The sequence below is a fragment of the Podarcis liolepis genome (genome assembly GCF_965112155.1).
Source record: "Podarcis liolepis genome assembly, chromosome: 16".
Classification (NCBI taxonomy): domain Eukaryota; kingdom Metazoa; phylum Chordata; class Lepidosauria; order Squamata; family Lacertidae; genus Podarcis; species Podarcis liolepis.
This window is the reverse complement of record NC_139567.1, coordinates 38,505,946-38,520,894: the sequence shown is the minus strand read 5'-3', so window position 1 is coordinate 38,520,894 and position 14,949 is coordinate 38,505,946. Positions and strand designations below refer to the sequence as shown.

The 14,949-nt window shown below is 47.2% G+C and overlaps 1 protein-coding gene across 11 annotated transcripts in view; it reads right to left on the bottom strand.

Moving 5' to 3' along the window:
- ACACA (acetyl-CoA carboxylase alpha) overlaps nt 1-14,949 on the bottom strand; it is a 205,724-nt gene that overhangs the window by 16,960 nt on the left and 173,815 nt on the right. For all 11 annotated transcript variants that reach the window (XM_083479726.1, XM_083479718.1, XM_083479727.1 and 8 more), the window contains 3 exons: nt 11,147-11,324; nt 10,062-10,174; nt 94-248 (listed from right to left, as the gene is read on the bottom strand). In XM_083479726.1, coding sequence (XP_083335852.1) covers nt 94-248; nt 10,062-10,174; nt 11,147-11,324 — 446 coding nt within the window. The remainder of the gene's footprint in view (nt 1-93; nt 249-10,061; nt 10,175-11,146; nt 11,325-14,949) is intronic.

The following is a 14,949-nucleotide window of genomic DNA, read 5'->3' as shown; positions in this document are numbered from 1 at the left end:
GTGAGGACCTCCTCAGTGACCATTCAAAGGATGTCTGCACACGCCGGAGCTTTTGACAGCAGCAGCAGCAAGAAAAGGATTCATCGTACTTACCGTAATGACACCCTTCTCCTGCATCCGGCCGGGCGTGTCGTGCAAGTCAGCAAACTGCACTGCTACCTGATGGTAAATGGGAATTAGGAATTCCTCCCGTTCCTTCAGCTTGGTCTCCAGTTCCTTCCGCTCAGCTGGGCTTAGCTCCGGGGTGCCTGAAATCAAACAACAACAACAAAAAAGGATACCTGTCAGAGACCGCAGGGGAGAAGAGAGAGAGAAAGAAGCAGAAGGAACAAGCCACAGGGAACAAAAAAAACCACTCTCAGCTCCTCCACCCCTACAGCTTAGAAACAAGTATTTACTCGGGTTCCTTCACAGGCGAATAAGCGAGCTCAAGACCTCAGAGATCCCAAGGCACAGAAGATACTGAGACACTGTAGATGTCCCAAGGCCCTGAAGAAAAATACGCAGAGGGTCCCAAGAGCCCCTCATTTTCACACCATTATATCCTTGGCCACTTCAGTGTCCTGCAATCCAACACAATAGTTCTGATACAGAATCGGAGCAGAGTCAATCACACAGAGAGAGCGAGAGAGCAGACTGCATTTATAAAATGCATGCAAATCTACAGAGATCACAGCTTCATATGCCATAATCTATGGTGCTTCCAAGATCTAGATTTTGAATTTCCAAGCTACAGAGCAGGGTTGCGGGGAAGGATTTGAAGGACAGAGGATAAGGAGATGAAATTAGTTGGAGGGACAGAGAACAGCATTCTTGGGTGAAGCACAAGGATCTGTGTGGGACAAGAAAGAAGCACACATCCATCCCTGTTAGCCAATCCTGACTGCTTCATTCAGAAAATTCTGACCCTGTTGCTGAGTTATATAAGCTCCAGATGTGGTGGAACTCCCACCTGCCTCATCAAGCAACACCTGGAGAGCCACAGGCTGCCCACCCCTGCTTTCAGGAGATTAGGGCTGCATTTCCGGACTGGACCAATATCTACCCAGCCCCATCAAAAAGAACCCAATGGGTTAAGTAACCTCCAATCAAACTGGGATCTGAAAGTCATGCATTCAGTTGATTTGTTCCATCTCACGCTGCATCTGTATCAGAACTACTTTTAACTGTTTTCATATGTGCAATTGTTTTTAACTGGTCTATAAATTATTTTTAAAAATCAGAAATACAGGGCCAGTTTAGAAACAGCGCTCTGCTCAGTGCAAGATGAATGGATGATGACCCATAAAGGCAGCAGTATGGGCAGTTCACTGCAATGCGCTTGGCTACAAGGCCCACTCAGAGCTAGCACCACGGACAGCTCAAAGCAGGCTGCTGATTGAGTCAGTCACTGTGCGCCCTTTGATCCAATGAGGATTTTAATAAGCTTAGCCACACTCGACTATGGCTGGAATCTAATGCTGGAATTTGCATTTAACATTGTATGTGCACCTCGGAATGAAGCCAAACAGAAGCTGAGCTGGCCTGTGCACTGGAGCTATATCTCTTGGGGGCCATGCTGGAGAAAGCAAGAATAGCCATCCTGTTTCTTCCCATTGCAAATAGCAGGTCTTTGGGGAGGACAGTTCCAACTGGAACCACAGTGGGCACACAAAGGCTTAACCATACACACACGTGTGCATGCAATTGGCCCACCACACTATTTAAATTAGCAACACAGGGAGAAAACACGTGACAAGTGTCACGTGCAGCTTGGCGCTGAGGGGGAAGGCCGCCTGCTCCCTATACATGTCATTTCAGAACCTCAGAGTAACCCTCTGCCCCTTCAGATTGAGCCTGGCTTATGCCAAGTTTGCTACCAGCCAGTTATCCCTGCCTGTCCCTCAGGGAGGTCTCATTAACAACAGGAAAGGCCCTGAGACGTTTCTCTAGGCCCCTTCTCGGAGGAAGACAGGGAGGACGATGACAAGGGAGAGGGCCTTTTCAGTGGTGGCTCCCCATCTCTGAAACACCCCAGAGAGTTCTGCCTAGCACCATCATTAGCATCCATTCAGTGACAGGTAAAGACTTATCATTCCCCTGCATGGCCCTTGGTGGATTGAGCCAATTCTGTACTACTGACAGTGTGCTGTCAAAGCATCCTATGCCTGTTACTGGGGGAAGGGGTCGATTTTTGCATGCTGTATAAAAGTGTTGGTATGATTTTTTATACATTTTCTATGGTGCAATATATTTAAGGTTATGATTTTAAATGTAAGTCGTTTGAAGACCTCTTAGGTAACGCACAGCTAGCTATAAGTCTCCAACAACAACATTAAATAACAATATAATGCAATTATTATTAGGCCTTGTGGACATGCCAAGAGTCACTGATGGCTGAAGGATGAGGCCTACTGCACTTCTCCTGTCTATGGCAACCCCTCCCTATCACCAGTCCTACCCCCCACCCCCACCCCGCCACTCACAAAGGCTTGGTTGGAGAGCAGAGAGTGAGAACTGGAAAAGTGAGCTGAGGACCACCTCCCTAGCTCTCCTCTGGATGCCTTCCACCATAAAATATAAGGCAGGAGCCAACTACAGACTTTTCAGTGGTGGCACCTTGTATCTGAAATCCTCTCTCCAAGCAGCCTCGCCAGGGGCCCACTTTGTTGACATGTGGGCAACTTGTCTACTGTTTTTAAGAAACATTTTATTTTATTGCACTAGCACTGCTAACCACACTGCGGCCCAGGAACACGTGTTGATGATGGTTCCGACATCTACGTTTGAATAAAACTAAAGGAAAATCCCCAAACCTTCTTGGGGAAAGCACAGACAGACAGACAGACAGAGGCTCTTTCACAGATTTTTCTGGGGTGGGTGGGGGGTTATGAAACCAAGTTAATTGTGGGGCGAGCTGGAGATTGCTCATCCATCACTAGCTGTCAGTTGTTTAAGCCAGAGCATGATGGAGGTCGGGGGAGAAACAGGAGATCTTAACTGGAGTCACCGGGACACTAGGAAGGTCCCTTCGACCAAGTCAGCCTATTGGACCAAATAGAGCAGTACTGCTGACACTGACTGACAGCGGCTCTCTGGGGTTTCAGGTAGGGCTCTCTCCCAGCCAGGGGTTGAACCTGGGGCTTTCTGCATGCCAAGCAGATACTCTGCCACTGAGCCATGGCCCTTCCCTGGAAGATGCATGTCACAAGCGGGGGGGGGGGAACCAGAGCAGAGGAAAGAAAGGTTTGATCAGATGCAAGACAGGGAAAGCGGGGGGGGGGGGGTTTAAGGCAGCCCCCAGAACCAGGACCTATTCTAAAGTGTGCAAATATACAACACTGACCTCTGCACGCAAATGCGCTGGAGTTGACAGCGTGTGAGATGCACATGCTTCATAATTGCAGCATTACATTTTCATGTTGTGCTGCTGCATTCTTCTAACATAAGCCAAGCGCACCTCAACGACTTTTACTACTACACTAGGAATCAGGTGTGGGAAGGCTACTGCTAGTGCCATAATTATTTTTAAATACAGTAATGTGCTGCCTTCTTTTCTGTTTTCTATTGCTTTTTTTTAAGAATCGTTTTTTGTTTTTGTTTTTTGCAGGACAGCAGCAGTTGTTAAGGAAGCAAACACTCATGTATTCCAGACCGTCTGCCACCCTTGTGTTGTCGAGCCAGCCCCGGTAATGATCCAGGTGAGATTAACAAATATGTCAATGTCTATTTTCTGCTTAATTTAAAAGTGGCGTCTATAAAGATTTTTGGCTTCTGAACCCTCTTCTCCTGAAAGAAAGAGGTAACAATGAAGGATGGGGAAGGGGGGGGGGAGAAGGGGAATAAAGAGTGATTATCCTATCATTGATTGATTGTCAGGAACGTTTCTTATTCACTGGGTATTGTAAAAGGCTAAGCTCTCAATCAATTCCATAAGACCCCTGTACAATTAAATATAAAGGAATAGGTTTCTTTCTTTTGCAGTCAGATCATCAGGCCTCACACTTAAAAGATGGGGAGGGCTTTCACGCCTGTGCAAATAAGAAAATCTTCAAGGGACTCCTGAAGGAAGCAAAGGACGGTTCCCACCGAACCTGTACAGCTAGGGAGCTTCACAGGGGCTGGCCTGCCACACTAAAGACTCAGTCCCTAGCAATGGCCAACTGAACCTCAGGGGTCACATGGGGAACAACCAGAAGTGCCCCGTCAGAGGATCTCAGCCATCAGGTATCTGTCCTTAAGTTTCATGGACTGGTAGATGCAGAGGAATGGTGCGAGGAACCAGTTGAGGAGGGAAGAAGGCTCAGAGTCTGGGGAATGGTGGAGAGACGGTAATGAGTGGTCAAAGGGAAAAGAGGGAGAAGACTGGGAGGAGGAGGTGTCAGAAGCTGAAGAGGCAACAGGGCTTAGTGAGCGGGGGGAGTCCGTGGCAGGGAGAAGTCCAGAATCAGAGGCAGAGGCTGAAGCAGCAGAGGAGGGAGGCCAAGAGGCAGAGATGAGTCAGGCTGGGAAAGAGTCACAGGTGTCTTCTGCTCTTGCTGTGACCAGCTCCTCTCTCTGCTGACTCCCAGAACCAGAAGAGGCATGAGGCGGGAGGAGCAAAGACAGGCATGCAGGTGCAGTCTCCGACCGCTTGGGAAAAGCCCTGGGAGGAGGTGACATATGCAGCTGCAAGGAGGCAGGAACTTTTAGTCTCTGTAACTGATCTTCATGGAGTAAGACCACTGGGAATGAGCTGCTATGCTCACTAGGCCCAACACTCAGCCAAGTTTGTGGAGATTGTGCTTTTGCTAATAAAGAGTTAACTCCCAACTTTGTACTGACCAGCATACTCCTGTGGCAGAAAGATACTATAGGACCAAGTTGTTTAGGGCATTGTGAATTTACACAAGTACCTTGCAGCCAGTGCTACTCTCCATAGCGGGGTAACAGGTTGCCAGTAATCTGCTCCTGTGAGCAGTCTGGCTGCTGCATTCTGCGCTAGTTGAAGCTTCTGGACCAAACGCAAGGGTAGCCCCACATAAAGCGCATTATAGTACTCCAGCCTTGAGGTTACCAATGCATGGACCACTGGAGTCATCAGGCTGTTGCAGTCCAGGCACATTCAGGAGGATAAGGCTACCAATGGCTACGAGCCATGATGCCAGTGTTCTACCTCCAAGGCAGTATATGCCTCTGCATACTAGCTGATGGGAGTCACAAGTGGGGAGAAGGCTACTGCACCTGTGCCTTGTTCACAGGCTTCCCAGAGGCACCTGGTGGACTGATGCGAAACCAGGAAGGTGAGCTAGATGGGCCATTGGCCTAATCCAGCAGGGCTCCTCTTTGCATTCATGGATCTCCGAACACTAATGCCGTTGAGAGGCAGATTGCATTTACAGAAGCTATCAGCACAGACAACTCATACACCTTGTTTTTATTTTTTTAAAGAAAGACCCCACAGCTCCAAATTTCCAGCAATGCATCGCCCTACAAAGTCATCTGATGCTGAATGGCCATTCTGGAACTCACGAAGCACCAAGCAGGCAACGGCGGGGGAGAAGACCACGAGTCTGAAGGGGTTTCAACTTGCGTTCCCTTTAAGAAAGAGATGGACGCTCTCTAGCAAGTCAAAGATGTTGGCTAGTCCATCCCTCCCAACCCAGTGTGTGTCTCATTATGTGTGTGACCTACTATCTTCAATAGGTCAAGAACCCATAAGCAGCTGATCTGAGAGGACACATTCACCATGGTGCTGTGAGAACGTTTTTATTAATATTTCTGAACATTTAAAACTTTTACCATATAACAAAATCTGTGCTTCTCCCAAGTTGTAACGGACCACGACCGAAAGCAAGAGGGCAAGTAAACAACAGAAAAGTTAGAAAGCCGCCAGTCACTGCATTTCTTTCCATCTCTCCCAATTTCCCAAGCCAAAATAGCACCGAGAGCCACAATCTCGAATGCTGTTAAGACACCATACAGTGTTCATACAATAAAATCAATGCTAAAAAACTCATTTAACCTGAAAACGTGACTGATCTAGGCTCCTAGTAGTTCAGCATCCCTTATCTACTGACACTGAGTGAACGGAAACTCCAGAAGATTCCTTATATACTGGGTCATGCTATTTGCCCACCTAGCCCAGTTTTACCAACTCTGACTGGAAGCAGCTCTCTAAGGTCTCAGGTAGGGAAAGGTCTCCCACCATAACTAATGCCTGATCCTGTTAAGCTGGAGATGCCGGGTACTGAACTTATGAGCCTTCTGCATGAAAAACAGGGAACCTCAGTCTCTGGGTGGGTGTGACATACGTGGCCCTCCAGGCCTCTCTAACTGGCCCTTGGGATCCCGACAAGGCCCCCTTCCTCACTGGCCCTGCTCTGCACCTTCCTCAAGTGATTCTACCTGGCTGGGGAAAGTGTGCATGAACTGAGATAGAATGCCTCTTGCTTGCTGGATGTGTGCATGAAGCCACACACACTTTTGCCACACCCAACACCTCTAGAAGGGTCCCCACAAAAACACAGCTCTTCCCTTAAGGATTTCCATTCAGTCCTCCAGCTCCCAGCTCCGGCTATGGGTACATGAAGCAGCTCAGTTTTGACTGCCTTACTGAGCTCAGGACCGCAGTGCCTTTTCTGTGGTGGCTCCCTGCTTATGGAATGCTCTTCCTAGGGAGACCTGCCTGGTGCCATCACTATCTACTCTTAGGCACCAGGCAAAGCCATTTCTTTTTACCCAGGCTTTTGGCCATAATCTGGAGGGGGTTTTTTTAGACATTTGTGATTTCTTTCAGTGGGTGGGATGTGGTAGGTCTGCCTTTTATAAGCATGAATGTGATTGTGGTTTTTATTCTGTTTTGGTTTTATGCGAGTTTTAATCTTTGTACTACTATGTGTGGTGGAGTCTCCTTCTTTGGAGGTCTTTAAGCAGAGGCTTGACAACCATATGTCAGGAGTGCTCTGATGGTGTTTCCTGCTTGGCAGGGGGTTGGACTCAATGGCCCTTGTGGTCTCTTCCAACTCTATGATTCTATGATTCTATGTAGGTTGCTTTGGGTTACGTTTTGTAAAGGAAAAGCGAATAGTAAGTGCACATAAATAAATGAAGGAAACTGGAAGTCTGAAGGGTGTACAAGGGACATGTGAAAGGAGAATGGGAGAAGAAACCATACTCTGCGAGGTGTAAAGGCAGTAAGAGAAAACGCAAAATAAATGGCCTTTTCCAGTTAGCCTCTTTATCAGCAAATTCTGCCCAAAAAGGAGAGACTGGATCACAATACTTCCAGAGCCAACGCCTGTACTTAGTTTGAGGGAAACTGAGCTGCAGAACTCATTGCCACAAGGAAATCACCATGCCAAAGAATTAAGCCATTTCAAAAAGAACAATATCTCAATAGAAAATGAATGTTCTTAATTGCGAACTGGTATGGCCAAACTCTGTCTCTATCCACTACCATTTTGTAGCTGACTCCACCCCGTAACGAGTCTCTCCAGTGGGCCCCTGTTCTGTCCTGTGTCGTGGAGTTCCACTGGCTGACTGTACTGAATTAAAAACCACACTTGGCTGCATGCTGCACTACGGCCAGTTTCATATTGACTTCATTTGCAAACGTTGGCTTGATTGTTTTCTCACAGTCACATATTCCTGGTTAACCATTTCTGCCGACAAATCATCACCAGCAGACTTAAGAATAAATAAATCTCATGTGAGTTTTTGTGGGTTGTTGTTTTTTTTAATAAAAAAAGCCTAACTGGCAAGCTCTAAAAAGTTTAAGCAGCCTAAAAGCGCTAAGACACACAGCCTCACATCCCACCCTGCTGCGCCAAAGCTCTTCCGCTTACGCCAAAGCTCAACACGTAACATTGAGTGACATTTTAATAAACACGAAACTAATAAAGATTTCGGTTACGACGCTTGGGAAAAAATTGATAATGAGCAGATCTGTGTCACATTATTCAAGATCTTCCTTGTGCTGCCCCCAAGCCCTCTCTGCCAGTGGAAACCCAGTGGCAGAGAGAGAGGTTCAGAAGGAAAACGCAACGCTGCCCTCGGATTCCCTCCACCCAGCCACCCCCGCCCCCCGCAAACGACACACAGATGCAAGAGCACCGTCCGTCGTGTCACCATCGTCGTCGCCCCCCCCCCCCCGATGTTGCCACAAAGCAGCCGCTCGGTAGAAATGATGGCGGCCATTCAGGGGTTAAGAGAGGCAGCGAACCCCCAGCTAATGAGCAAGTGTGTGGCAGGCTGTTGTAAGATAAATGGAACTCTCTGCGCTTCTGCTGGAGTCAGCATGAACCGCGGCCCTGCGGCTTGTTTGTGGCAAATGGAGTGCGCAAAATATCAAAGGGCAGTGATCCAGAAGACGACCGGCTTTGACAAATTTTAAATTGGCCAGAAAGAAAAACCGGCACCAAAAAAAAAAAAAGGAAAAAAAACGAGAGAGAGAGAGAGGGAGGAAGAAATTATGCAATTCGCTGTGTCCTACAATCTAGGCTCATCCTGCTTTTGAACAGCATTAGTGGGTGGGGGAGAATCACCACCACCACCGATGGCCCGACATTGAGAGCAATTATGAGCCATCTAAGCAAGACACTTATCAGCATCCAAAGCTTTTAATGCACACTCTCCCATTCTCTCTGGGGCTCCGCCTATGGTGTCACTGGTAGTGCTTTGCACAGAAATTATTAGCCTGTTTCTTTGGTGGGGGGAGATTGGCGACAATAGATTTTTTTATATAAAAACAAAACGCACAGAAACAAACCATGCTCTTTTTAAAAAAGGGCAGGGGAAGAAATTTGAAGCATCTTTAATGGTAGTAAAAAGCGCTCTTTTTGGTTTTGTGTTGATACCTCCGGAAGGCTGAGTGCAAACCAGGGTGAGAAGAAGAGATTCAGGGGACGTTAACAGCAGCTGAATCAAAAATGGGGATTCAGGGTGTGAGTTCAGCACATCTGATGCTCTGGTTGGGAGGAGTCATGTGTTCAAAATAATATTCACCCTTGCGCTCGGACACAACCAGCCCCTACGAAGAAAGGGCAAACTGTTCCTGGTTTGCCGTACCACAAAACGCTTTCAGACACAGCTTCAGGGTTCAGTGCAAAGCAGCCTAGCTGTAATGTTTGTGGGTTTTAAACCAAGCAGCCTAAATGCAACTTCCATACAGATATGGCACCAACATGCAGTAAGGTATTAAAAAAAAAAGTCATAAGAATGTAAGGGCACAAATAAGAGCTCTGCTGGATCAGGCCCATGGCCCACCTAGTCTAACGTCCTGTTCTCACAGTGGCCACCAAGATGTCTGTGGGAAACCCAAACACTGGACCTGAGCACAGGAGAACTCTCCTCTCCTGTGGTTTCCAGCAACTGGTATTCAGAATCATTTTTGCTTCTGACTGTGAAGTAAGAACATAGCCCTCTCTTCCATGAATTTGTCCAATCCTCTTTTAAAGCCACGCAAGTTGGTAGACATCACTGCCTCCTGGGGAAGCAAGTTCCATAAACTACGTGTTGCACGAAAAAGTACTTTCTTTTATCTGTCCCGAATTTCCCAACCTTCAGCTTCATTGGATAAGTTCTAGTGCAATGAAAGAGGGAGGAAAAACTCCACTTTCTCCATGCCATGGAACATCTAATAAACGCTTATCATGTCACCTCTCATCCCTTTTCTCTGAACTGATACACTTTATTGAGTAGAGAAAGCACTGTATAAATCCCAAATATTACTACTGTGTCCAGGTCCAGCACTCCTCCAACCACCTGCCTCATTCCCCCTAATGGACCAGCCTCCACTGTAAATTAATGCAGGAACCGTAACTGCAGCCTCCAATTGTTTCTCAAAAATCTACACACCTGGCCTTAGACAGGCCTTTCCACACAACACACTCCCTCCTAAATGCTTTCTTGTTCTCTGCCTTACAACCTGAGGAATAAGGAGTGGAAAAACACCACCGAACACACCTTCACCCCCCCACCCCCCATGATTCTGACAGGCAAAAGCCTCAAAATGGGCCAACAGAAGGGGAAAGTGGATGCATTTCTTAGAAACTAGCTGGACAGGTTTTTATTTGCACATGAGCAACCCCACCAACACTCACCAAGTCGTTCTGCCAGACGCACGTAGATGGGATCCACACGCCTCATTGTCTTCACCAAATCTTTCTTTCGGAACTTGATTTCCACTGTGCCTTCGGGCTCCAGAACCCCTCCTCTGAAGAAAGGGGGTGGGGGAGAAATAAAAAGGAATATGTTCTCAAAGAGGCTACTGCATTCAAGGCTGAGTGCGTCTAGACTGAGAGGTGCCCCTCAGTGGGGAAGACCCTTCTCCCTCACAGCAAGCAGCCTCCGAGGGATCCAAACCTCATGAAAAAGAGGGGAACTCTAGCACTAACTCATATATTAGACTAGGATTTATTTGAGTGTGGCATCCGCCCTGGGGGAGGAAGCGCTTCATAGCAAAAAAAATCCCCAGACCATGTATTCCTTCGCATTGTTCAAATTGCCAGACAAGGCTTCTTGGCCGTTTTATGCCTTAAAAGCAGCCTTCCCGGACATGGTGCCCTCCTGACATTCTGGACCACAATGGGCCGTGCCAACAGGGGCTGATGGGAGTTGTAGTCTGCTCCATAAGCCACACCTATTGTCCTATTTCACACCCTTCCAGAGCGGAATCTCAGATGCAGAGCCCAAATGCAGGCCTCTCTGTATAGTGGTACCTCGAGTTACATACGCTTCAGGTTACAGACTCCGCTAACCCAGAAATAGTACCTCGAGTTAAGAACTTTGCTTCAGGATGAGAACAGAAATCGTGCTCTGGCGGTATGGCAGCAGCAGGAGGCCCCATTAGCTAAAGTGGTGCTTCAGGTTAAGAACAGTTTCAGGTTAAGAACGGACCTCCAGAACGAATTAAGTACTTAACCCGAGGTACCACTGTATGGCCCTAAAACTCTCTCCAGGCCACACCTTTTCCCTAACCACGCCCCTTCTCCCCAGGCCACGCCCCTCACTGCTGCAGTCAGGTGGACGTGAATGGGTCTGTCTCTGTACACGGCAGCTTCTGACAGGTTGTTGGGACTCTCAACTTCATGATGATGAGATCTGGGCATCCCTCAGCTAGTTGGGCGTTTGCATCTCTGAGGTAGGCAAGCTGGGATGGAAGGAGGTGCGAGACTGAAGCAATTACCTGCTTTCCCGATCTGCGTACATCTCCATGTGCCGGGGGTTAATGGTGGGGTCGATCACCACCCAAGAGCCTCCTCTCAGCTCTGCTTGGGGCGGGATGTAAACAAGGACAGGCTGCCTGTACTCCCGCAAACCGTCCACGATGTAGGCCCCGAATTTCAACACCTGGTCGTACATGTCTGCACAGGGAGGGGAAAGGACACAGGTTCAAGAATCCTTCAAACAGGAAGTAAGGCTGCGCACAGAGCCCACCACAGTTAACTCATGGAATTCACAGCTTCAGCTTGAGGTGATGTGGCCACGTGCCATTTATCTCCGATGGCTTGTTTTCGCTATTTAATGGTTAAGGGAGATAGATCCATGGCTGCTAGCCGCATGGGCCAAACAGAACCTCCACATTCAGGGGCAGTCAGACTGCATGACGGCAGCCTTTGCTGACCTTGCACTGTGCTTGCTGAGAGCTGCTGTCCAAAACATCTGGAGGGTGTTTTTCCTGGCTACCTCATTGTTTTGCTTGTAGTACACAGGAGTGGCTGATCTATTAAGGCAGGCATGGCCAAACTTGGCCCTCCAGATGTTTTGGGACTACAACTCCCATCATCCCTAGCGAACTGACCAGTGGTCAGAGATGGTGGGATTTGTAGTCCCAAAACATCTGGAGGGTCAAGTTTGGCCATGCCTGTATTAGGGTGAATGGGGCTCCAGCCCACCAGTCCCAGTTTGCCCTTAAACAGCTTCCACCTGGCCCTGCCTGGCAGGTCCCTCCTCCTCCATCTCAGTGTTGCCCCTTGTAGAACTGAGAAGTGGGGAGGCGGAGGAAGGGGACAAATCTAGAACTAGTTGGCTCTATCTACCGTTGGCTCTGGCTCCCCCTACTGTTGACCTCCCCGCCTGACACCCCCTACCAGACACTTTTGTGGGTTCATTTACAAGGTGGCTGTAATCTAATATTCCTGGTTATCATGAGAAGTGAGAAATAGTTTTTTTTAAGACTGCACTCCTGAAGGATTTCCAAGAATTGCTCAAATGTATTCTTTAACCGATGTTCAGGTGAACGGAACACTAAAAATAAATAAATGCTAGCAGCAAAGAGGGGAAACTTTTTTTAAGGAGGAGTGAATGTCATCTCTGGGTGAAAAAGAAAAGATCCTTATTTTTTATATAAATATATATATAAGGGGAATGACAAATTTATTGCTAATTAAACAATCACTTTATTATGTAGTGCTAGCAATAAACCACTTGAAGCTCCTTTCAGCTAATTCCAATGTTAAGAAAATAATTGCTCAATTCAAATTATTTTAACCAAATTAATTCTTTAGGAGACATTTTTTAGTAGTGCTACATAATAAAATAATTGTGTAATTAGCCTGGCATTTTTCACTCCTGCCATGAGCGTATATTTTAACTCGGTAGAAGGAGGCTGCCCAAATGGGGAAGACTGTACTCCCTCCCTCCCTCTCTTTCTCATTTGCACGGAGACGGAGATTTTTTTAAAAAAGAGAGAGAGAGAGAGAGAGAGAGAGAGAAAAGGGAGACGGGCCAGGAATGAATCAAAGGGAGCTTCCTGAATGTAGCTATTTTTGCATGGAATTCAATTGCAGACTGGCAAGTCCAGGCTGCATTAATTTATACCACCACCATCTTTAAAAAATAACTAATTTGTTTTCCTAATGTGATGGATGAACCAGATCATTGTTTTTGGGGAGCATGGTGTTCTGCAACCTTCCTACAGACCACCTGAATGGATATTCTCTACTGCCACCTGAGAACCTCTGTAGTGGGCAGTACTGAGCTAAATGTACCAAAGGTCTGACTTGCCTCCTAGGTACATTTTTGCTTGTGTTCCACAGTCCCTCCATTGCCCTCTGTTAAACTAACAGGCAAAGGCAAAGGCTGCATTGAGAGAAGTGGGTTTTGGACAGAGATCTGACGAAAGTAAAGGACTGTGCTACTGGAGAAGTCGTCCCTAGTATAGCTGGGCGGACTTGCTGAAGGGGACACAAGCTTATTTTAGAGCAGGGATGGGGAACCTGTGGCCCTCCAGATATCATTTGACTCTAACTTCCACCAACCCCAGCCAACAGGGAGTTGTGATCCAACATCTGGAGGGCCACAGGTTAGAGGAAGAGCAGTGAATGTCATGTTATGTTACGCCCAGGGACGGAGGAAGCAGACTATTGGACATCTGGCTCAGTATCGTCTACCCTGACCGGCAGAAGCAGCTCTCTGGGGCTTCGGAAAGGGGTTCCCCTCTAGCTCTATCTGGGGGTGGTGGGTGCTGAACCTGGGGGGTCTCTGCATGCGAAGCAGGGGCTCTAACCAAAACAGAAGCAGAGATAGTTGATCTCCTCTCTCTGATGGGCTGGGAAAGCATTTTCAGTTTTGACACAATGACCTCAGAACATTCTGCCACCGACAGAAAATCCTTCAAACCGTCCGGTGCAAAGTTAAGAGTCTAATTTCCCAGGCCACCAGAACAACCTTATAGGTTTGCGCTGGCAAACACAGGCATCTGGAATTTTTCTCTGCTCGGGTAACTGCACTTTCTCTCTCTCTCTCTCTCTCCCCCCACCTCCTCTCTGACTCTGTCCATCAATTCTGGGCAACACTCAAAGCTCAAATCATCCTTAGCAGTTTGGATGGAGCTTCAGAGTAAAAATGACAACACACACACACACACACACACACACACACACACACACCAAGCAATACACCCATTGCGTACATATAAAAAGAGTCTCCTAAATCCATTACGCTCAGGTTCTGCCGCAATATAAACATGCAGGTAATCAGAGTTTGTTGTAGTTGTTTTTAAAGGTCTTTTCATTATTATTTTTTCATTCTGGTCAAAGTCTCTGGTAACCGTTTCCCCTTTTTATTGTTATTTATAACCTGTCCCAGGGGGTGGGGGTGGGGTGGGTAAAATAATAAGTATAACATGAAAAACCAACCGAGAGCGACCCCGTAGCGCTACCAGCAAGGCGGTTTAATATCTTTGGGATTTGCATCCTATCAACCGCTATTCACGCTGAGCCCAAGACCCCGGTGCTAATTTCGAGTAAATTTCACGCTTGATGTCTCGCTGTTGTGGGTCACTGGCGGTTCGTCTAAATAAACTGCTTCCCTCCATCTAAATATTCAAGGCGTCCTCTTCCTTCTTTTTTTTAAAAGAGGAAATAATAATTTAATTTTTGCATTATGTTGAATAGCCTCACGGCTAGACGGAGCTCATTAGGCAAAAAGAAACCTTTCCCACTCTCGATATGCCTTTATTTATCATACAGCATTTTTGTTTATATATACATATATGGATATAAATATATGCGCAAAAGCCAGTGTGTTTGGGGACACGTGTGCGTGCGTGCAACGGCTTAAATTAGACCTCCTAGGCCGGCTTGTAAAGAGTCCCCCCCTCCTCCTCTACTAATGTCAATTCTCAACATGGCAAGAGCGATCTCTAATCTTTTCCTACTCATTACACACAATTTTGGAGTCATTTTACCCACGGCGCAGCCAAATCTTAGCGGAGTGTGTGTATATATGCATGTATTTGTGTGTTCTTAGGCGCACCAAGGGGTGGTATAATTGTTTATTTTCACTCTCTGCTTAATCCTCTGCCCCCCTCCAGCTCCCGCCTCCCCCTACCGCCCAACATGGAAACCAAAATTGCAAGCGTTTCTCTTAAGGAGTGTGGGAAGATTGACAACAGATGCTCCCGTAACTTGCTCCCTGGGTTCCTCTATCTGCTGACACTGGATAATGTCCAAGGTGATTGCCCTTTAAGGAAGCTTCTTCTCTGGA